This window comes from Drosophila kikkawai, chromosome 3L, assembly GCF_030179895.1.
Source record: "Drosophila kikkawai strain 14028-0561.14 chromosome 3L, DkikHiC1v2, whole genome shotgun sequence".
In the NCBI taxonomy this organism is placed as follows: Eukaryota; Metazoa; Arthropoda; class Insecta; order Diptera; family Drosophilidae; genus Drosophila; species Drosophila kikkawai.
Genome location: NC_091730.1, coordinates 34,491,305 through 34,515,150, shown reverse-complemented (window position 1 = coordinate 34,515,150; position 23,846 = coordinate 34,491,305). Strand labels below are relative to the sequence as shown.

Below are 23,846 nucleotides of genomic sequence, written 5' to 3'. Positions count from 1 at the left end.
CTCGGCTGTTGATGCTGATCAAGAATATATATACTTTATAGGGTCGGAAACGTCTCCTTCACTGCGTTGCAAACTTCTGACTGAAATTATAATACCCTGCAAGGGTATAAAAATATAATATGATGTAACTAACTAATAACTACGTTAAATAAATAAAAACGCCTGCAAAATAAATATTAAAAAAATAATATTGTAACGAATTTCGGCCGGGCGCAGGAGGTGCCGGCCGAGATCGCTACGGAAAGCCGAGCGGAACTTTTATTTAAAGGTGCGGCTGCCAAGAACTCAGCTGTGCCAATTGCCCCGTCAAAGCCACCCAGTGATCACACGAGGATTTTGGGATTATTTCCTTGACTTTATTTTGCACCCAATCGGCGTGTTGTTTTTTTTCAGGAAGTCGGGCGAAGAACAAGAAAAGAATCAGAGAGACCAGGCATCCTGGCTGTCAGATTCCCGGGATTGCGCAGCTTAGCTCGTTTTGAGTTCTGTGCCTTATTGCGCAGCTGCTCGCGCTGCCAACTGGCTTGAGGATCGAAAGCTCTATTTGGGCGGCTTTCGTTACATTACCCCCTCCTCAGACTCGAGCCTCCTGGCCGAGTAGTGGTGGACTTGGCAGAGTCCACTGGGCGCACGTCCGGTTCTTCTCCTTCTGCATGCGGCGGCGGCGTGGTCTCGTAAGACTCGGCGGCGGCGGCAGCTCGGGTCACACTCTCTTCGGGAGGCGGCTTCGGTTCGGGACGCTGCGAGGCGTGCGTGGCTGCAACGATCTCCATGTTCCGTGTTCCACGTTCTAACAGGGCCAACGGCAGCTGTCCTTCAGACGTGCATCGCACTGTTAAGTGGGTGTCGCTATATGGCAGGATACTGGGTGCAGTCGAATCAAACAAATTTCGCTGCTTTGTATTCGGGGCATATAGCGGCAGATCTCCCCACGGAAACCGTAGCTGAAGATTTTCCAGATCGACGGTTACTATGTTTCGCAGCAGAAAGTCCATGCCCAGATGGCTAGGAGTGCTGCCCTCCACCAGCAAGAACTCGTGAGTAACCGGCCTTCCAGCAATTTCGAGTCTGGCGTTGACTCGAGCGGTGGCAACGAATTGTTCCGCTGATGGTAACTGAAGTGTCACTCGGCACGGGGTTGTCGGCAGTCGTTGTTGCAGATCCCTCTCATTTAGTAGGGAGACGGCGCCGGTGTCGATGATCAGGCGTAAAGGCTGCTTCTGTAAAAAGATTAAGCAGTGTAAGTGAGGGCCACCCACGGCACGACAGGTATACGTAGCTTGGGCGGGCGGAGACTGAATCCCGCAACGTTCAGTTTTAGGATTTCCAGTCTCCCGTTGTTTTCCCGTAGTTAGGGGGATTGGCGGCGGCTCTCCGGATGAGTATTCGGCGAATAATCGGCTCAAGGCGGAGTCGACGGGGTGCACGTCCGATTCCTCTCCTTCTGCCGGCGGCGGCGGTGTGGTCCCGTAGGACTCGGTGGCGGCGGCAGTTCGGATCGCACTATTTGCGGAAGGCGGCGGTCCAGAGACGATCTCGATGGACGGCGGCTCCTGGAACGGATGTGCGCTGGCGGACGGCGCTTCCCTAGCAGGGGTTCCCGTTCCGGCAGCTTCTTGGATGGGGGTGCTCGAAAGGCCACTCGGCCGGGGCACGGTGGCGACGTGCCAGATCGCGGCAAACTGTAACTCCTGAGACGAATCGGCACTCTCTTCGGGCGGCGGCTCTGAGAACGAGGGGGCCAGGACGGCTTCGACTCCACTGGGAGGAAGACTATGTCGGGCGCCCGGTTGCTCGGTGGGCGGCAGCTTCTCGTCGAGGTGCTGCGAGGCGTGCAGGGCTGTGGCGATCTCAATGTCCCGTGGCTGCTGGGCACTTTGCTCGAGCGGCGGCGGCGAGAGCAAGGGAGCCAGGACGGCTTCGACTCGACTGGGAGGAAGACTGTGTCGGGCACCAGGTTGCTCAGTGGGCGGCGGCTTCGCTTCGAGGAGTGGCGCGGGGTCGCAGGGGTGGGGACCCGCTCCAGTAGTCCGGGATTGAGAGCGAGCTGGATATGTGCGGCGTTGTTTGGCCGCCGATGAGGAATGGCGGGCGTGAGCACACGCTCGCTGGGGCTGTCGGTGTTGGCTGTCAACCTCCGCCCCGAGAGGTTGACAGCGGCTAGTTTCCCGAGGACGGCACGGCATTCCGGAAGTGGTTTACTCTCCGGGGTGCGCCAACGGGGTCTTCTGGGTCCACGGCAGCGACGGTCATCACGGCAGCGGTTGAGCGTCGTCGGCACTGGGCGTCGATGCGGCAGGCCATGTCGAGGGCGTCTGTCAGCGAGTGTGGATTGCTGCTGATGATCGGGACTTGATATCCGGTCTCTCGGATCCCGTCGATGAAGCGCTGCACTATGATGCTGTTGTACGTCGCAGCCGGCAACTCACCGAGCACGCATCTGCCCAGGCGTTCCAGCTCCAGGGCGAAGTCCTCGAGCGACTCTCGCGGTCCCTGCATGCGATTGTGGAAGGCGTGATAGCCGGCATGCTTACTGACCGCGAAATACTCGCGCATAGCGGCCGCTATGGCCTCATACGTGTGGAGGGTGGCCTCGGGGAGGGTGGCGTGAAAACGCTGGGCACGCCCCCGAAGACACGTGTACAATTTCCTGCACTTCTTCCTTTCTGACCATTGGTACTCCTCGGCCATGTCGTCCAGGAGGCGCTGAAACTGCAGGAACGGGTGCCGTCGAATGTGGGCGGCAGCTCCGCATCCGACACCTCGAGGATACCCAAATGTGAGGTTAGGTCGTACGCTGGTGGCGGCGCAATAGCTGGCGCGGCTCCAGGTCCGGTGTCCATCCTTCGGGAATACTCTTCTCGCGCCGGTGCAGAGTAGGGGTTAGCTGCCTCTGCGAAGCGCAGGGTGCTGGCGGAATGCAAGTTGCCCCAAGCTTGTGTCACGCAGTCGCGACTGCGCGCGGGCTGTGCTCCGTTGTTTCCGGAGCGGTTGCCCAGCATAGTCCTCTCGAAGGACGCCCACATCTGCTCGAACTTCTGCTCTAGCTTTAGGTTGATCGACTGATCCAGGTCCTCCATTTTCCGCTCGAGCAGCCGGACGGAGCGGTCGACGGCTCGATTTAAGGCGTCCATCGCGGCGGCATCATCCTGTGGTTCTTCCTGGTTATGCCCTTCAGGGGAGGCTTGACGGCGGTGGCGGGCGGAGTTCTTAGGCATTTTCGTAGGTCAGGGTTATCGCAAACACTATGGACCCCACACCTGGCACCAATGTAACGAATTTCGGCCGGGCGTAGGAGGTGCCGGCCGAGATCGCTACGGAAAGCCGAGCGGAACTTTTATTTAAAGGTGTGGCTGCCAAGAACTCAGCTGTGCCAATTGCCCCGTCAAAGCCACCCAGTGATCACACGAGGATTTTGGGATTATTTTCTTGACTTTATTTTGCACCCAATCGGCGTGTTGTTTTTTTCAGGAAGTCGGGCGAAGAACAAGAAAAGAATCAGAGAGACCAGGCATCCTGGCTGTCAGGTTCTCGGGATTGCGCAGCTTAGCTCGTTTTGAGTTCTGTGCTTTATTGCGCAGCTGCCCGCGCTGCCAACTGGCTTGAGGATCGAAAGCTCTATTTGGGCGGCTTTCGTTACAATATAATGTAACTAAATAATAACTACGATAAATAAATAAGAACACATGCAAAATTAGACTAAGGTGATACATTACGAGCTAACTCAACAAGTATTAAAGTTTTTAGTACGGAAGGGCTATCACTACGAATAATTATGCCCCAAAAGAAAGGGGCTCTCAACATCACCGTTTATTAGTTTATGAAGGAATACGACACCAAGCATCGTTCTACGGTTAGCTAGGGAGGGTAAGTTAATTAATAGGAGTCTACTTGAATAGGACGGTAGCCTCTCATCAGCATCCCAAGGTAGGCCACGGAGGGCGAAAAGTAAAAAGTTATTTTGTACAGATTCAATACGTTTAATATGGATTCTGAATTGAGGACTCCAGACGCATGAACCATACTCCAATATAGGGCGAACTAACGAAGTAAAAAGGGTCTTCGTTATATAAGGGGAATCGAATTCCTTCGACCACCTCTTAATAAAACCGAGCATTCCCTTGGCTTTATTAACCATGCACGAAATATGTTCAGAGAACGAAAGTTTAGGGTCTAAGCGATCGCCTAAACCATCAACAAGAGATATTCTTTCAAGAGCGCAATCATTTAGCATATAAGTGGCAAACTGGGGAGTGACACGTGAAAATGTCATCAGCTTGCATTTAGAGCTATTGAGATGTAATAAATTAGCACGACACCATGCTTGAAAGTTATTAAGATCCGATTGCAGGTCTGTCTGGCAAGAGCTGTCCTTATACTGCAAGCATAGCTTAACGTCATCAGCGTACATAAGTACTCTAGAATTCGTTAGAACCAGCGGGAGGTCATTGATAAACAATGTAAATAGCAGCGGGCCGAGGTGGCTACCCTGTGGGACGGTGGCTACCCTGAGGAATTTGGATAGAGCATTTTTAAACAGAACCTTTTGAGTTCTGTCACTCAAATAGCTCAAAATCCATTTAAGAAGATCGACAGGAAACCCGATTAAGTCAAGCTTCCTTACAAGAAGATGATTAACCGAGTCAAAAGCTTTACTGAAGTCTGTGTAAATCACGTCGTTTTGAAAGTTACGTTGGAAACCTCTAATAACGAAAGAGGTGAGTTCCAGGAGATTTGTAGTCGTCGATCTTCGCCTCATAAAACCATGCTGACATGGTGAAATTACGGAGCTGCATAAATGCTGCAAGTGGGGAGTAATTACAGTCTCGAAAAGTTTTGGACAACGAGTTAAATAACTTTTATAACACTGCGCGTTAAGCACGGAGAAATCCGACCGAGCACAAAGATATCTTGAATGAAAAGTGAGAGATCCGGTGCGTTTACAGCGATTATAAGGCCTAGACTTAACGCTTTTTAGGCGTGTCAGCTCTTTGGTGAACCAAGGTGGTTTACCAGAAACCGACGGATAGGCTAACGGAACACACGATGCAAAGAATGCATTCATGGCACTGTAAAAAATATCCACGGCGGACGCCATGTCAGTGCATCTGTAAAGTTCAGACCAATTAAATTCAGAAATTAAGATATCTAGCCTTTGAAAATTTGCTTTACGAAAGCAGCGAACTTTAGTCGCTGAGCAACTCAGATCAGGTTTGGTCTTTACGACAGTCCCCAAATCGATGGTCACTTCGAAAGTAGGATGGTAAGGGTCTTCGGGAAGCGTCAATGGATCGACTCTTGTTAAGTTTACACCTACAGGATCAGAGACGAAACACAGATCTGGTAGGCGATTTAAAGAATTTGCGATTTATTGTGATAATTTTGGGGGAAAACATATTTTTGAAAATTCATAACTCGGCCAAAAATGCACGAAATTCAATTCTGAAAGCTGTTCTGAATTAGGATTTCTACGCTCAACAAAACTGCTTACTCAGTTTTGCCTTGGTACTTACCTAAAATTTAAAAAAAAAATTTTAAAGAGAAATTGGGGGAAAAAATTTGGTGCGATTTATTGTGATAATTTTGGGGGAAAACATATTTTTGCTGTTCTGAATTAGGATTTCTACGCTCAACAAAACTTGGGACAACGAAATGTCAAGCAAACCATCTATGAGGTCATGCTGTGCCGCAGTTTGGAGGACATTAGACGTACCATCTGATGACCAACGAGCTCCAGGTATATTGAAGTCTCCTAGAGCGACTATTGCGGCGACTATTGCCACAGGTACTGAACCTGAGGCAAGCAATAAAAACTATTTCAGCATTAGGATTTAATTTGAATCCGCACAATAACAAATAATCTCTATATCTTAAAAATTATCAAAGTATGTTGAAAAACAGCCAAGTTATATTTCTATGGCAACTATATGATATAGTTGTCCGATCCGGCCCGTTTCGACATATATAGCAGTGAGAGTATTTATAAGACCATGTAAAAAGTTTTATTCAGATAGCTTTAAAACTGAGGGACTAGTTTGTGTAAACACGGACAGGTGCACAGTGGCCATAATGAGCATTCTAGCCGAATAAAAAAAAAAAAAATTGGTAAATAATTCTTGTCATCATTCTTTAATGAACACACTATCTGGACAAAATATAAAGCAGTCATTGGAAACACAAAGGAATCCAATTGTTCCTTTCATTCCTGAAGAAGCACTTGCATTCTATATTGATGTAGGCCATACAAAGGATACATACAAGCTAACCAGTTTAGGCAAGGCTTTGAAGAGCAGAATCTATTAAATGATAACGATACTATTTTGACTGCTATATATAAATGGGGATGCGATGGCAGCAGTGGTCACTCGACTTATCGTCAAAAGTTCAATGATAGTGAAATGAGTATGGTCTATCAGTACCTATTTGCAGTCTGTCTTGTTCCTTTGCAAGTGCATCTTGGAGCTAAAATTTTGTGAACAAACGAAACACTTTCATCAACTCGATATTGTCGGCCCACTATGGTTTTTTTCGCGTTTTTTTTTTTGGCATANAGTCAATTTTTTTATTTTTATGTATCTTAACATTTTTTTTATTTTTAATTTTTAAACACCCTAGACAGATAAAAAATATGTAACTTTAATATATGGAGCAACACTGTTCTGCTGGCCAGCTGTTAAAGTCAGCTGATTATATAGCAGTTGTTTTGTATGAAATTGGCACGAAAAATTGTGCAACTTTGATAGTTTGTTGTGGCAAAAGCTTACGAAGAAGTTAAATGAATAAATATGGAAAACGATTGTCCAGGTATTTAAAACTAAAGTTTACCAATGTTTCTGTCGTTGTTATGTGTTTTTGTCCAATTGTACCGTCTTTTGTTTACGTGTATTTTTAGGAATGTGTGAGTCGCTGTTGATTTGTCAGGAATAAGGCGAATAGATAGCACGGCTTACGGTGAATAAAGAGACTAACTCGTGATCTTAATTGTACTTTAATGATGAACAACTCGATTATAGAATATTAATGGATACAGATATATGTGCGTTATTTGATTAATACGTTTTCGAAATGTCGTTCTCGCGGAGCTGGCGTTGCTTGTCGTTCTCGTTCTCCAACTCTTCGCCAACTAACTCCGAGATGCCAGACCGTTGCTGTCTAATGGTTCTCCATCGGAACCGGATCGTGACACTCGTGACAGCTCGGCCAATCCTGCATTCGGATCGTCCTCGATTCGATCCTCGTCATCGTCGGGAACATCCAGCTCAGGGACGTTGGAGCACCACGGCTTGATTTTATCCGAGGAATAGACAGAACAGTATTTACGTCCTGTAATCTGTATACCTGGGATGTCTTCGATTACATAATGGTCGTTTCCAAGGACCTTGACGACGATATATGGTCCTCGATAGCGTGGTTCGAGCTTTCGCGACTCGCCTGTAGCAGCTGGTTCATTTTCAACGACTACAAGATTACCTGTGGAGTAGATAGAAGGGTTAGCGTGTTTGGTATCAAAGCGTTGTTTCCATTTAGCTCGCTCGCTTGCAATATTGAAGAGCGCTTGGTTTCTGTTGTCGATGACAGATTCTATCTCGTCTAATTCCAAATCGGTGTGTATAGCTGCAGTGAGATGGTTCTGGACTACATCAATAGGATTAAAGTTAAACACCAAATCAATCGGGCTGAATCCTGAGGTTTCGTTCTTTTGAGAGTTTACACTCCATTGAAGATTGTGTAAAGTAAGATCCCAATCCTTCGGGTGGTCGTTCACTGTGCGTAAGTAGTTAAGAATGGTTTGGTTAGCGCGCTCTACTTGTCCATTTGCACGAGGTGTTCGCACAGCGTTTTTAATGTGTTGAATCTGGTTTTGCATACAGTATTCTTCAAATTGTTTCGAGGTAAAAGCAGTTCCATGATCGGATATTATTATTTTCGGCAGACCGAAGTAGCTGGAGACTTCATTTAGAATGTTCAGCACTGGAAGAGTTTTTGTACTTTTAACTGCCTTTACAATCAGATATTTACTGAAGGGATCGGATATGGCTAGTATATGGGTATTTCCGCGTTTGCTTCGAATAAACGGTCCCAAATGATCGATGTGTAGCCTGCGAAATGGTACTGGCTTGCCTCCTTTAGATTTGTAGTAGCAGCATTGAATGCATGTTGAAATGTATTCTTTCACGTACTTCCGCATTCTTGGGAACCAAAACTTTTCTTGAATTCGTCCAATTGTTTTGTTCAGACCGAAATGCCCAAAATCATCATGACACATCTTAACAATGCGCCATCTCACGGACTTTGGTACAACGAAGGCTATTCCTTTTTCGACCTTGCGACATAGACGGTGATTTTTGATTACGTAATCAGCTTGAAGTTGTTTTAGCTGATTTCCGGTACGATGTTCCTTCAATACAGCAAATATTTGGACAAGGGCCTCATCCTGAAGCTGCATATTTAGCAACCAGTCATCGACGTCCGTAATTATGGTGCGCACTACTTCCTGTAAGGATTTTTCAGGAGGTGAAACGGGAGCGCGGCTCATGGCATCCACATGGGCCATTTTACTACCATCACGATGAATGAATTCGCAGCCGTAGTCCAGTATTTTAATCCACCAACGTGCGACTTGAGGGATCAATTCTTTATTGAGTTTTACCTTGGCGATGGCGGAACAATCAGTGACGAGTCGGAAGGGTTTTCCTAGAATATACACCCTGAACCTTTGTAGCGTTTCTACGACGGCCAACGTTTCGAGTTCGTAGCTATGGTATCGACTTTCAGCGTCAGTACAGTGCCTACTGAAGTAACACACGGGTCGCCAATTCGTTTTGTCTTAAGATTGCAGTAAGACTCCTGCTAGTCCGATCGCACAAGCATCTGTGTGTACCTCATGATGTGCAGCAAAGTCGTACAGAACCAAAACTGGAACACAGCATAATTTACCGATTAGCTCGTTAAAAGCCCGTTTCTGGTCATTTCCCCAATCGAAGCTGTTTTGCTCTACCTTACGCAACAGTCGTGTAAGGGGTCTTGTAATTAAGGAGTAGTTTTCAACAAACTTTCGAAAGAATCCCGTTAGACCCAAAAATCGTCTGACGTCTTTTACGTTGGTGGGGACTTTGAAGTTTTTAATAGCGCTCACCTTGTTTTCGCCTGGAGTGATTCCATCTTTGTTGACAATATGGCCCAAGAAAGTTATTTCGGATTGAAGAAATTTACATTTGTCGTAGCGAAGTGTTAAACCGCTCTCTTTAAGGATTCGGAAGAATTTTCCGAGTCGTTGGATACCCTCATCAAATGATTTGCTGGGAATGATGACATCATCTAGATATGCGAGTTCCTCACCTGGCTCCATGCGTTTGACTATTTTGTTCATGACCGCTTGAAATACTGCTGGAGCATTGACAAGACCGAACGGCATCCTGTTATATTCGTAGTGGCCGTCTGAAGTCACAAATGCGGTGAATTCGCAAACCTCGATTTGATGATATCCCATACGCAAGTCCAGCTGAGAAAAATAGGAATTCCCGGCTAATTGGGCGAATTGCTCCTCCAGATTTGGCATTGGAAATGGTTTTTTTGACGGTTATACTGTTGAGACGTCGGTAGTCGACGCAAAGACGATGTTCATCATTCTGTTTTTCAACGACGACAATTCCAGATGCATAAGGGGAGTCTGACGGACGAATTATATCACTATCGAGTAACTCGGAGATAATATTACCGACGACAGGTCTGAGTGCAAAAGGAGTACGGTAAGGCTTAGTGAAGCAGGGAACGTTTGATGTTAAAGTTATTTCCATTTTGGTTAGAGAGCATTTACCGAGCTCGTTAGCTTTCTCCGCAAAGCAAGACGCATTTTCCGATACCAATTTGTTTATGAGCTCGTTCTCAACTGACGAACGCTCTTGGCTTGTTTGAATTTTTCGAATATTCTCTACATAACACTCATTACCGAGGATGATCAGTTTGTTTCCATCGCGACAAAGGATATCCTTACCCAAAAGTACATTTTCGGTTATTAGTTTATCTTCTACGACCAAAACTTCAACTTCGTAATCCGAATCGTCAATTACAATTTTCGCGAATAGTTTCTGTGTACAAAGGAATTTCCCACCACCAAATCCGTTCAGAGTAACAGCACATCGTTGTAGAACACCTACGCTTTCGGCGAATGATTTTCGAATTAGGGTTCGCGTACTGCCTGGATCTACGAATGCGATGGTTTCATTGCCGTTTACCGAAATCGATTTGGAGATTTCTGAATCAGAATCAGAGTCAATTTTATTAATTTTTGGACCTGTCTTTTGGTTATCGGGGCAGCTGGCAGAATCGTGTGTTGTGCGGTTGCAGTGCGTGCAACGAGGCTTTCGCTGAGGCTCAGGACATTTCGAAGAATAATGTCCAACTTTCTGACAATTTGTAGCATTTAACCGATACCTCGACTTTATCGGTGAAAGGACGTTTTGTATTCAATGAAGAATTCGGCTTCTGAAGGCTGACGTTAAGATCCCGTTTGTTTGACATTTGAATGGCGTTATGCTTTATAATATTATGCGCGGAGTATGCAAGAATATCGCGTAGTAGTTCGTTACAGGAAACATAACTGTTGGATATCTTTCTCTTTAAATCGTAGTCGTTAATTCCATTGATAATGTGTGTGCAAATTGCTGAATCTGGTAACTCACCCTTTTTACCCAAAGCGAGCATCTTGTAGAAATAATCTGACGGTGACTCGGTGGAATCTCTATTCGTTTTTGACATTTTAAGGTGAACATCTGCCGGGTTACTGAGACATGGGAAGTCATTCAAAAATCGTTCAGTAAACTGGGGCCATGTTTGAAATATTTGATCCGTAGAGTCTACCCAATAACGAGCAGCACCCAGCATCTTTTGTTGAACTGCAAATATTAGCTTACGATCATCCCAACGATAAGCGTTACGAAGGGAGTTGACACGTTTTACAAACTGATGTGAGTCCAGGGATTTACCAGACGATGGATTGAATTCTGGAAGCAGCGCGACAATATCACTGACGTTTCCATAGGCGTGATTGAAATGTTCGCTCCCAGCAGGGATCCTGTTATCCAAGTGGCTAGCACGAGCGTATGGATACTCGTTATACATTGGTTGATGTGGAAATGTACTGCCTTGATTATAGTCGTTTCCCGAAGTTACAAAATTTCCAAAGTTTGAGTAAGTGACAGGATTGTTTACGTTTGGCTGTGAGGTAGCACAGTCTGCGAATTTCTGTGACGTAGAAAAGTGCACGTTGTGAGTCTGAGTCGGGTAGATAACATTTCGCTGTGACGTAGCAAAATGCATGTTGTGTCGTTGAGGTGGGTATACATCATTTTGCTGTGACGTAGCAAAGTGCATGTTGTGTGGTTGAGTTGGGTATACATCGTTTTGCTGTGACGTAGCAAAATGCATGTTGCGTAGTTGAGTTGGGTATACATCGCTTTGCTGTGACGTAGCAAAATGCATGTTGTGTCGTTGAGGTGGGTAGATTTCGTTTAGCTGTGACTGAGACGTTGCCACATCTACATTTGGCAAATTCGTTACCTTCTGCACATGCATCTCGTTGGATCGTAGGTCGATTGGTTGTTGTTGCCGTTTTTCGTCAAGTTTATTACTCGTTGTCTCGCTAGCGTTGGCTGGCTGAACTTCGTTTACTGTTGCAGCTTTTTCGATTGGTGATGAAATTACTGAAGGGTGAAAAGATCGCTCCTGAAGCTCTCGTACCGTTTCTCCAGCTCGACAATCTTCTTTTGAAGTGACTGGTTTTCTGCACTTATGTACTCATCGTCGCTGTTTTGAGAGTTCAATCTCTTAAGCATGTCCTCACGATTTCCCGATGTCGAGAGTCCCGCTTCTCTGCACCTATGTTGTAGGGCTTTCTTAGTTAAATAGTTCTTTACTATTTCTTTAGCATTGTGCATAACTTTCGTTTTACGTTATGTCCATTTATCTTGGTTCGTTCACTTATTGCGCACTATCCCACTTCTGAAAATTGTCACACACACTCCAATATTTTGTCGTTGTGTAGAGGAATGTGTGAGTCGCTGTTGATTTGTCAGGAATAAGGCGAATAGATAGCACGGCTTACGGTGAATAAAGAGACTAACTCGTGATCTTAATTGTACTTTAATGATGAACAACTCGATTATAGAATATTAATGGATACAGATATATGTGCGTTATTTGATTAATACGTTTTCGAAATGTCGTTCTCGCGGAGCTGGCGTTGCTTGTCGTTCTCGTTCTCCAACTCTTCGCCAACTAACTCCGAGATGCCAGACCGTTGCTGTCTAATGGTTCTCCATCGGAACCGGATCGTGACACTCGTGACACATGGCAAAGAGTTGCAAAAAGTTGTAAATGAGAAACTATTAACCAAAGTGTGTAGATTAATGAGAAACTAACCGTTTTTGTCCGAATCCACACGTTTTCGAAAAAAATCAAAATTTTCTAGTACCATATCAGTATGGTTTTTTTCCGTTTTTTTTTTGCTATAAACTCCATTTCAAATGATTTGGGGCACTATTTCATATAGCTGCCATATAACAGATCTGGCCGATTCGCCCAAAAGAGTTTTTTTATTAAAATATAACCAAATCATTTGAAACTTGGTAGGTCATCTTGGGAGCTTAAAAAATGTATACAAACCAAATTTCAAAGCAATAGCTTGAAAAACAAAAAAGTTGGTGCAAATCGGCCAGATCGGTTATATGGCAGCTATATGAAATAGTGCCCCAAATCATTTGAAACTTGGTAGGTCATCATAAAAGCTTAAAAAATGTATACAAACTAAATTTCAGATCAATAGGTTTAAAATTAGAGTTTATGCCAAAAAAAAAAAACGCGAAAAAAACCATAGTGCGGCCCATTAAGCTAATTTGCCAAAAGGAATCGACTGAATTAATCCTTTCTGAGACTGAAAATATAAATAGTCAAATATTAGCAATTAAACCAACAATAACCGATTCATATACAATTTTCCATAAATTTAACATGACCATTGTTCGGAGCAGACCGCCAGCACCTAGTCATGCGCGCATAGGTGTACCACTGCACCTGCAGCGCTCTTGTGTTTTCTCTTCTCTGCTCTTTCTTATCTCGCCTAAGCTGTCGCGTTATCTATCAGCCAAACTACAATCGTACTCTCATAAACATATATATATTCTGAAGCCAAGCTTACATATTCAAAGTTTGCAGCTCCGATTAAAGAAACACAGAATTTACGCGGCTGTAAAATCCTATCGTGCGTTTTTATTATAAACTAAAGGGTGGCATATTCATTGTCTTCCCCACAAACATTTTGGTGACCCCGACGTGATCTTTATTGGAGTCTGCATCTCGGTTTCGTATTTGTTTAATATCGTTTAAACAAAACTCTTGTTTGCTGTCGTTTGCGGGCATTCGGTCACAAACACACGAACATACATACATAAAAGTGCGCAGCCGGCCGTTTGATTTTTGTACATTTCGCGCTGTGAAAAATCAAAACTGTGTTGTGCAAATAATTCGAAATAAAATTTAATCTTTGTTAATAGCGCATAGTGCATATATATACATATGTACACTAGCGGACCCGGCGAACTTTATCTCGCCCCAACTTCGACTTCGATTGAGACGTTCCGTTTCTACTTTGACGTACATGTCGAAACAGTACTGTTGAAACATCATCAATCGATACGCATAAAAATTCATAGAGCTGACCTTATTCCTATCTTCTCCTAAAAATTTTAGGCTAAAATTTGAATTCAAAATTAGTTGAGAATCAAAAAGAAGTGATGACTTTTAAACAAACCTGTCGTTGGATTGACAAATTTTTTTGACTTGAAATCTGTGGAGAGCGTTCTGATAAACATTATTTTTTATTTTGTTATCCGGTGTAAAAATAAATAATGATGACGGCTTTCCCACACGCGAACAGGCTTCGTATAGCTGGCCCATGTGAAAAATATGGATATTCTAGATTTATCCCGCAGACTTCCAACGATTGGCCTTGCGATTTATTGATGGTCATCGCAAATGCCAATCGAACTGGGAACTGAATCGTCTTGAATTGGAATGGAAGATCTGTTGGAATAATAGGAATTCGTGGATAAGAACCTCCTCTCCTTTAAATTTGCCCTTGCATATGGCGCGGACTTCCGACATAAGTAGCTGGGAGATTGGTCAAACAACCGATGTTGGCCGCGTGTCCTTCAGTAGCGATAGCGTCACGCAAGTGAATGTACTCGTCTGACCGAACTTCGACTGATTAAAACGAATGAAATTGAGACGTTCCGTTTTTACATTGACGTACATGTCGACACAGTACTTTTGAAACAAACGGTGGTATCTTAACAGATGATTGTCAACATCTAGTCGAATCATCAATCGATACGCATCAAAATTCATAGAGTTCACCTTCTTATTCGTTTCTTCTCCTAGAATTTGAATTCAAACTTAGTTAAAAAGAAGTGATGACTTGTAAACAAACCTGTCGTTGGATTGACCATCTTTATGTTGAAGTGATACCCATCTTCTCCACGACAGAACATTAACGGATATTGAAGAGCATCATGTGACCGATGAGTCCCATAAACTCGCTGCACTTGGCCATTATCCCGACGGTTAAAAACAATATCGCGTTATTCCACATTCTCGCCAACAATCACCACTGCGTGTTCATTGATAGTGGGAGCGTTAAATTGTCTTGCATGGCTACCAGTGGGTCTTTTGTCAGCGCTGATAATGATTTTGTGTTCGTCATAATGCATTATATCCAATGCGGTTTTAAACAATCTGACCAATTCATTATGCTCATAGAGAAGATTTTGCAATTGTTCGATAATTTCACGTTAAGTTTCAGTAAAAATTGCACAGCGGTGATTTAGTTCAACTGCCGAATCACCAATGAAATAGATCTGAAGGAATTTAAGATCTTTGTTTTGTGGTGATAACAAAGCGCCCGCTCGGTGGTGAATTTGCCCATGAATCTGAATGTTGGAATGCAATTTCGAAAAAATGTGAGTTGTTAATTTTGATAATAAAGAGACGCCATTACCTTATAACTTGGATTGTAGCCTGATTGATGAAAAACCTGGACTCCAAATGACGTAATTGGAAAGCATCCGTTATGTTTTTGTGCAAGCTTTAGGAAACTGTTTGATTGGGCTGAATTTCTATACAGTAGCGAATACAATGGCCCTGGTGGATGAGCCAAAACGGGCAATTTAATTTTGCCACCTGCACAGCATAAGCCGGGGGTTTCCAACGAAACTTCAGTGCATTGCAATCCTAGACAATGAACCAATAACAACGCAGGTAAGATCCTTGTAGGATGTTTCAGGATTGTATGCGAATGCAGCGCGATTCAAGTTTTCATTTGTGGCTCGTCTTTCTCTATTATTATGTCGGGCTTGAGGTGATCTTTGTGGAGCGAGAAGCTGTGCAATTTGGGCACGTATCGATGCATTTATTTCTGTACGTTCCTCTTGCGTCCGACTATTACGGGAATTCTGAATACTTATTGCATTGCGTGAACGCCGTCCAAGTCTTGATCGTCTAACAGCAGGCATTACTTCCAATTGGTAATGCTTCGTTAGCTCGATTTTTTTGTTTAAATATTTTTTTTACCGAGTTCATTGATACACAATTTCAACGCAGCTATGATCTTTGTAGGGTGTTTCAGAATTTTACATACAACAGTGTGTCCATCTGTTGAGCCGCTAGCGACTTTTCCGGAAGGACTTCCCAAAATTTTCTTACCTTCTTCTGACAATTACAAACAACTGAAAAAAATTTGAGCCAAATCGGCCCAGCCGTTCTCTTGTGATGCCATTAGTAACATTTTTTGTCTCCATTTTTATATATATAGATAATATCACCAAAATAGAACCATTAGTTTATTTGGAGACCAAAGAATTAATTGACAATCATATAAAATATTACCCAACATTCCAAATAATATGCCTAACCACATTTGTAATTACAATAAACGGTCTAATCCTGTATTAAGTTTATAAATTTAGGAATATTCCTAAGAAATTAATTGTAAAATATACTAAACCTAAAGATACACCGGACCCGGCGAACTTTATCTCGCCCCAACTTCGACTGATTAAAACAAATTAAATTGAGACGTTACGTTTCTACTTTGAGGTACATGTCGAAACACTACTATTGAAACTGTGATCTTTTGCTTGAATACTCGTGCAGTGATGTCAGGTCGATCGCTGGATGTTTGTCCTGAAAGCAACAAATTGGTAATTTCGGGCCATTTCGGATTGCATGTGAAGGTGATGAATAAATCCGGGCGTCCGTAATTCCGGACATACGTCATCGCATCTTGAGCATACTCATGCATATGGCGCGGGCTTCCAACATAAGTAGCTGGGAGAATGGTCAAAAAACCGATGTTGGCCGAGTGTCCTTCAGTAGCGATGGCGTCACGCAAGTGGATGTACTCGTCTGAGCACAACTTCGACTGATTAAAACGAATGAAATTGAGACGTTCCGTTTCTACTTTGACGTACATGTCGACACAGTACTGTTGAAACAAACGGCGGTATCTTAACAGATGATTGTCAACATCAAGTCGAATCATCAATCGATACGCATAAAAATTCATACAGCTAACCTTCTTATTCGTTTCTTCTCCTAAAATTTGAATTCAAACTCAGTTGTAGAATTAAAAAGACGTGATGACTTTTAAACAAACCTGTCGTTGGATTGACCATCTTTATGTTGAAGTGATACCCATCTTCTCCACGACAGAACATCAACGGGTATTGAAGAGCATCATAAGACCGATGAGTCTCATAAACTCGCTGCAATTGGCCATTATCCCGACGCTTAAGAACAATATCGCGTGATTCAACATTCTCGCCAACAATCACCACTGCGACTTCATTGATAGTGGGAGCATTAAATTGTCTTGCATGGCTACCAGTGGGTCTTTTGTCAGCGCTGATAATGATTTTATGTTCGTCATAATGCATTATATCCAATGCGGTTTTAAACAATCTGACCAATTCATTATGCTCATAGAGAAGATTTTGCAATTGTTCGATAATTTCACGTTAAGTTTCAGTAAAAATTGCACAGCGGTGATTTAGTTCAACTGCCGAATCACCAATGAAATAGATCTGAAGGAATTTAAGATCTTTGTTTTGTGGTGATAACAAAGCGCCCGCTCGGTGGTGAATTTGCCCATGAATCTGAATGTTGGAATGCAATTTCGAAAAAATGTGAGTTGTTAATTTTGATAATAAAGAGACGCCATTACCTTATAACTTGGATTGTAGCCTGATTGATGAAAAACCTCGACTCCAAATGACGTATATTATATTTTTGTGCAAGCTTTAGGAAACTGTTTGATTGGGCTGAATTTCTATACAGTAGCGAATACAATGGCCCTGGTGGATGAGCCAAAACGGGCAATTTAATTTTGCCACCTGCACAGCATAAGCCGGGGGTTTCCAACCGAAACTTCAGTGCATTGCAATCCTAGACAATGAACCAATAACAACGCAGGTAAGATCCTTGTAGGATGTTTCAGGATTGTATGCGAATGCAGCGCGATTCAAGTTTTCATTTGTGGCTCGTCTTTCTCTATTATTATGTCGGGCTTGAGGTGATCTTTGTGGAGCGAGAAGCTGTGCAATTTGGGCACGTATCGATGCATTTATTTCTGTACGTTCCTCTTGCGTCCGACTATTACGGGAATTCTGAATACTTATTGCATTGCGTGAACGCCGTCCAAGTCTTGATCGTCTAACAGCAGGCATTACTTCCAATTGGTAATGCTTCGTTAGCTCGATTTTTTTGTTTAAATATTTTTTTACCGAGTTCATTGATACACAATTTCAACGCAGCTATGATCTTTGTAGGGTGTTTCAGAATTTTACATACTGTTGAGAGATGTGTCCATCTGTTGAGCCGCTAGCGACTTTTCCGGAAGGACTTCCCAAAATTTTCTTACCTTCTTCTGACAATTACAAACAACTGAAAAAAATTTGAGCCAAATCGGCCCAGCCGTTCTCTTGTGATGCCATTAGTAACATTTTTTGTCTCCATTTTTATATATATAGATATCACCAAAATAGAACCATTAGTTTATTTGGAGACCAAAGAATTAATTGACAATCATGTAAAATATTACCCAACATTCCAAATAATATGCCTAACCACATTTGTAATTACAATAAACGGTCTAATCCTGTATTAAGTTTATAAATTTAGGAATATTCCTAAGAAATTAATTGTAAAATATACTAAACCTAAAGATACACCGGACCCGGCGAACTTTATCTCGCCCCAACTTCGACTGATTAAAACAAATTAAATTGAGACGTTACGTTTCTACTTTGACGTACATGTCGAAACACTACTATTGAAACTGTGATCTTTTCTTGAATACTCGTGCAGTGATGTCAGGTCGATCGCTGGATGTTTGTCCTGAAAGCAACAAATTGGTAATTTCGGGCCATTTCGGATTGCATGTGAAGGTGATGAATAAATCCGGGCGTCCGTAATTCCGGACATACGTCATCGCAACTTGAGCATACTCATGCATATGGCGCGGGCTTCCAACATAAGTAGCTGGGAGATTGGTCAAACAACCGATGTTGGCCGCGTGTCCTTCAGTAGCGATAGCGTCACGCAAGTGAATGTACTCGTCTGACCGAACTTCGACTGATTAAAACGAATGAAATTGAGACGTTCCGTTTTTACATTGACGTACATGTCGACACAGTACTTTTGAAACAAACGGTGGTATCTTAACAGATGATTGTCAACATCTAGTCGAATCATCAATCGATACGCATCAAAATTCATAGAGTTGACCTTCTTATTCGTTTCTTCTCCTAGAATTTGAATTCAAACTTAGTTAAAAAGAAGTGATGACTTGTAAACAAACCTGTCGTTGGTTTGACCATCTTTATGTTGAAGTGATACCCATCTTCTCCACGACAGAACATCAACGGGTATTGAAGAGCATCATAAGACCGATGAGTCTCATAAACTCGCTGCAATTGGCCATTATCCCGACGCTTAAGAACAATATCGCGTGATTCAACATTCTCGCCAACAATCACCACTGCGACTTCATTGATAGTGGGAGCATTAAATTGTCTTGCATGGCTACCAGTGGGTCTTTTGTCAGCGCTGATAATGATTTTATGTTCGTCATAATGCATTATATCCAATGCGGTTTTAAACAATCTGACCAATTCATTATGCTCATGGAGAAGGTTTTGCAATTGTTGAATAATTTCACGTTTAGTTGCAGTAAAAATTGCACAGCGGTGATTTAGTTCAACTTCCGAATCACCAATGAAATAGATCTGAAGGAATTTATGATCTTTGTTTTGTGGTGGTAACAAAGCGCCCGCTCGGTGGTGAATTTGCCCTTGAATCTGAATGTTGGGATGCAATTTTGAAAAAATGTGATAATAAAGAGACGCCATTACCTTATAACTTGGATTGTAGCCTGATTGTTGAACAACCTCGGCTCCAAAAGACGTCATTTGAAAGCATCCGTTATATTTTTGTGCAAGCTTCAGGAAACTGTTTGATTGGGCTGAGTTTCCATATAGTAGCGAGTACAAAGGCTCTGGTGGATGAGCCAAAACGGGCAATTTAATTTTGCCACCTGCACAGCATAAGCCGGGGGTTTCCAACCGAAACTTCAATGCATTACAATGCTGACATACAACAGATAATGAACCAATAACAACGCACGTAAGATCCTTGTAGGATGTTTCAGGATTGTATGCGAATGCAGCGCGATTCAAGTTTTCATTTGCGGCTCGTCTTCCTCTATTATTTTGTCGGGCTTGAGGTGGTCTTTGTGCAGCGCGAAGCTGTGCCATTTGGGCACGTATCGATGCATTTATTTTTGTACGTTCCTCTTGCGTCCGACTATTACGGAAATTCTGATTATTTATTGCATTGCGTGAACGCCGCCCAAGATTTGATCGTCTAACAGCAGGCATTACTTCCAATTGTTTAAGCTCACTTTGGTATTGCTTCGTTAGCTCGATTTTTTTGTTTAAATATTTTTTTACCGAGTTCATTGATACACAATTTCAACGCAGCTATGATCTTTGTAGGGTGTTTCAGAATTTTACATACAACAGTGTGTCCATCTGTTGAGCCGCTAGCGACCTTTCCGGAAGGACTTCCCAAATTTTTCTTATGCTATAACCTTCTTCTGGCAATTACAAAAAACTGAAAAAAAAATTGAGCCAAATCGGCCCAGCCGTTCTCTTGTGATTTGATCGCTAACATTTTTTGTCTCCATTTTTATATATATAGATATACTAGCGGACCCGGCGAACTTTATCTCGCCCCAACTTCGACTGATTAAGACAAATTAAATTGAGACGTTCCGTTTCTACTTTGACGTACATGTCGAAACAGTACTGTTGAAACATCATCAATCGATACGCATAAAAATTCATAGAGCTGACCTTATTCCTATCTTCTCCTAAAAATTTTAGGCTAAAATTTGAATTCAAAATTAGTTGAGAATCAAAAAGAAGTGATGACTTTTAAACAAACCTGTCTGTTTGTGGGGAAAACAACGAATTTGCCACCCTTTAGTTTATAATAAAAAGACGCACGATAGGTATTTTAATATAAGCCGTTTTAATGTGTTTGTTTTATCGGAGCTGCAGACTGAGTATAAAAAGCTTGGCTTCAGAATATATACATGCTTTTGGGATGATAAATGTAGTTTGGCTGATAGATAACGCGACAGCTTTAGCGAGATAAGAAAAGAGCAGAAAAGAGAAAACATAAGAGCGCTGCAGGTGCAGCGGTACACCTATGCGCGCGTGACTAGGCGCTGGCGATCTGCTCCGAACATACTCCCCCCGTTGGAAGAGGTACGGTTCCAACTATCTCGGAATCGATGGGCAGAGCGGCTAGGTTGGCGACGGCTCTCTTGATTAGACCCGTAGCTGTACGGACCATAGCTACTCTGATGACGCCGTCTCCGCCGGATGTGACTTCCTCGATGCAGGTCTCCTCGCTCAGCAGGTTCCTCGATAACCCTCCAGAGACTATCCAACCAAGTTTGGTGTTCTGAAGAGTTGGCAAAGTCCTGCCCAAATGAATTTTTCCTGTGGAAATTATTTGGAAAAACAAATCAGCGCCAAGCAAAAGGTCAATTCGTTGCGATTGATTAAAATAAGGATCAGCGAGCGAAATGTTCTGCGGAATTCTCCATGATGTTGCATCTATATTGAAATGGGGCTGGTAATCCGTGATACTGTGAGTCACAACAGCTGCGAATGACACACGATAGCTGGCATCCCGTGATTGCGCAACAATATCGACTGTCCTATCTGAAATTATGGAAGATTCTCCTATCCCAGCAATCGAGATTTGCGATTTGCTATGACTCAAATTTAGTTGACTAGCTAAGCGAGAGGTTATGAAGCTTAGCTGCGAGGCAGAATCTAAAATTGCTCGGCAAGGCATAAATGCTCCACTTCTATTTCTCACGTATATAATAGCAGTCGGAAGCAACACGTAGTCATTCGGCATAATATTTGAGGCTTTGCGTGGAGGGCTTGATAAGTGATGATCAGGATGAGATGATGCTTGCGAACATGATACTAATGCTGATGATGAAGTGGATGGCAATAGCTGAGAGCTCGAGGATGGATCGCATGATGGAGATGAAAATGAGATGGATGGTGCGGATGGGTCATGGTTCATGTGTAATAATGAATGGTGCTTCATGCGACAATATCTGCAATGAGTCGACTTGCATTGCTGCAAACTATGGCCCTTGCGCAAACAATTTAAGCAAAGGTGCAAACTTCTTTGCTTCTCTATACCGAAGATTCGGACTCAAATTCAAAAATTGAGGGCATTTTGGCAAATAATGATCCCTTGCATCGCAACACATCTGATGACTTGAGGTAGTGGCAGAAGCAATAAGTGCACTTGGATATTATGTGCGCAAGTTTGTTCCCACCTGCTGGCCTGGTGTTTGAGTTACCCAGGATTGATCCAAGTTTTCCATCATCCTGCACCTCTTCTCCAGAAATGACTCCATAGCATCCCAGGTAGGCAGCTCTGTGATCGATAAATCCTCTTCCCATTTTTCACGCGTCCCATGATCCAGCTTTCGAGTGACGATGTGTATTAGAAGCCCATCCAAAATCTGTTGCGTAGTGGCCAGGGTTCGAATTGCTCGCAAACGTGAATTCATGCAATCACTGAGCTCCCGAAGACCCTTTGACGATCCCTTCTCGACACCCTTTGAACCAAATATTGCCTGTACGTGTGCCTGAAAATGTAAGACTTTATTATCGAATCGATTTATCAGCAAATTCATAGCCTTATGATAGTTTGCATGTGAGGGTTCGACCGAGCGTATGGTCTCCAAAGCCACGCCGCCTAAACTCGACCGCAAGTATTGTAACTTTTCAATATCCGTTAGCTCATCATCATTCCCGATGACCGTAGTGAACGTCGCTAGAAAATCCGGCCACTCAGCATAGGATCCATGAAAACGAGCGATTTCCAGATTCGGCAGACGAGGCTTCCTAGGTCTAAAAGAAAGATCCGGGTGGTTAGGCATTTCAATGGATGTTGAATTGGCAGCGATTGAAGCCGGCAGTTGCGACTTGCGATGAGCAGCTAAGCCTCGGCTTAGTTTCGCCTTTACATCCATGAAAACTCCGGAAAATTGCATCCGATGGTCGCTCGAGATCTCCGTAAAATCCAGTCGCTTCAACGATGTCTGCGCAGCATCAAATGCCTCGTTTAAGGAGTTGATCCAATCCATTCGCGCGAGTAAATCAGCTTCATCGAACTGATTGACCGAATCAGCATTTAAATAAAATTTAATCGAGTTTATTTGCCGCAAAATAGATTGGGTTTTGGCTCGGTAGAAGTCCACGTCACTTGGGGATTCATTTTGCGCCCGAACCGAATTTTCCGTATCAGACATTATTTTATTCGATCACGAGAAAAAAAAATAAAATAAATTAAAATGTCTGACCGCGTCAGAGGCACGAAACACCCTATGTTTTCTACCGCGAGGTTAGAGAGGTTACAAGCGTCGCCGAAATGCAACGGAACCTTAAACTTGTTGTTGTTGTTTTTGCCGTTAAGATGCCTGCTTAGCAACAGCGAATATATGCGAACGAATGTATGTATGTATGGCGGTGGCTATATGTACATATATATATATGCACTATGCGCTAATAAAAAACGATTCAATTCGATTCACTTTTATGCCAGATTATTTGCACAACACAGTTTTTGATTATTCACAGCGCGAAATGTACAAAAAATCAAACGGCCGGCTGCGCACTGTTTGTAGGTATGTTTGTGTGTTTGTGACCGAATGCCCGCAAACGACAGCAAACAAGCGTTTTGTTTAAACGATATTAAACAATTACGAAACCGAAATGCAGACTCCGATAAAGATCACGTCGGGGTCACCAAATGTTTGTGGGGAAAACAACGAATTTGCCACTCTTTAGTTTATAATAAAAAGACGGACGATAGGTATTTTAATATAAGCCGTTTTAATGTGTTTGTTTTATCCGAGCTGCAGACTGAGTATAAAAAGCTTGGCTTCAGAATATATACATGCTTTTGGGATGACAAATGTAGTTTGGCTGATAGATAACGCGACAGCTTTAGCGAGATAAGAAAAGAGCTGAAAAGAGAAAACATAAGAGCGCTGCAGGTGCAGCGGTACACCTATGCGCGCGTGACTAGGCGCTGGCGATCTGCTCCGAACACTGTCGTTGGATTGACAAATTTTTTTGACTTGAAATCTGTGGAGAGCGATCTGATAAACAATATTTTTTATTTTGTTATCC

The 23,846-nt window shown here is 43.1% G+C and overlaps 2 protein-coding genes across 2 annotated transcripts; both read right to left on the bottom strand.

Annotated features, from left to right (window-relative positions):
- Window positions 1-7,033: 7,033 nt before the first annotated feature.
- Window positions 7,034-10,738, bottom strand: LOC138928524 (uncharacterized). Its single transcript, XM_070285707.1, has 2 exons — window positions 10,683-10,738; window positions 7,034-7,470 (listed from the first exon to the last, which is right to left on the bottom strand). The coding sequence occupies exons 1-2, from the start codon at window positions 10,702-10,704 to the stop codon at window positions 7,124-7,126; spliced, it is 369 nt and encodes a 122-aa protein (XP_070141808.1). The 5' UTR covers window positions 10,705-10,738; the 3' UTR covers window positions 7,034-7,123.
- Window positions 10,739-20,835: 10,097 nt separating this feature from the next.
- On the bottom strand, window positions 20,836-22,963 carry LOC138928464 (uncharacterized). The gene is made up of 3 exons (XM_070285541.1): window positions 22,379-22,963; window positions 22,007-22,297; window positions 20,836-21,081 (listed from the first exon to the last, which is right to left on the bottom strand). The coding sequence occupies exons 1-3, from the start codon at window positions 22,961-22,963 to the stop codon at window positions 20,836-20,838; spliced, it is 1,122 nt and encodes a 373-aa protein (XP_070141642.1).
- Between the last annotated feature and the right edge of the window lie 883 nt (window positions 22,964-23,846).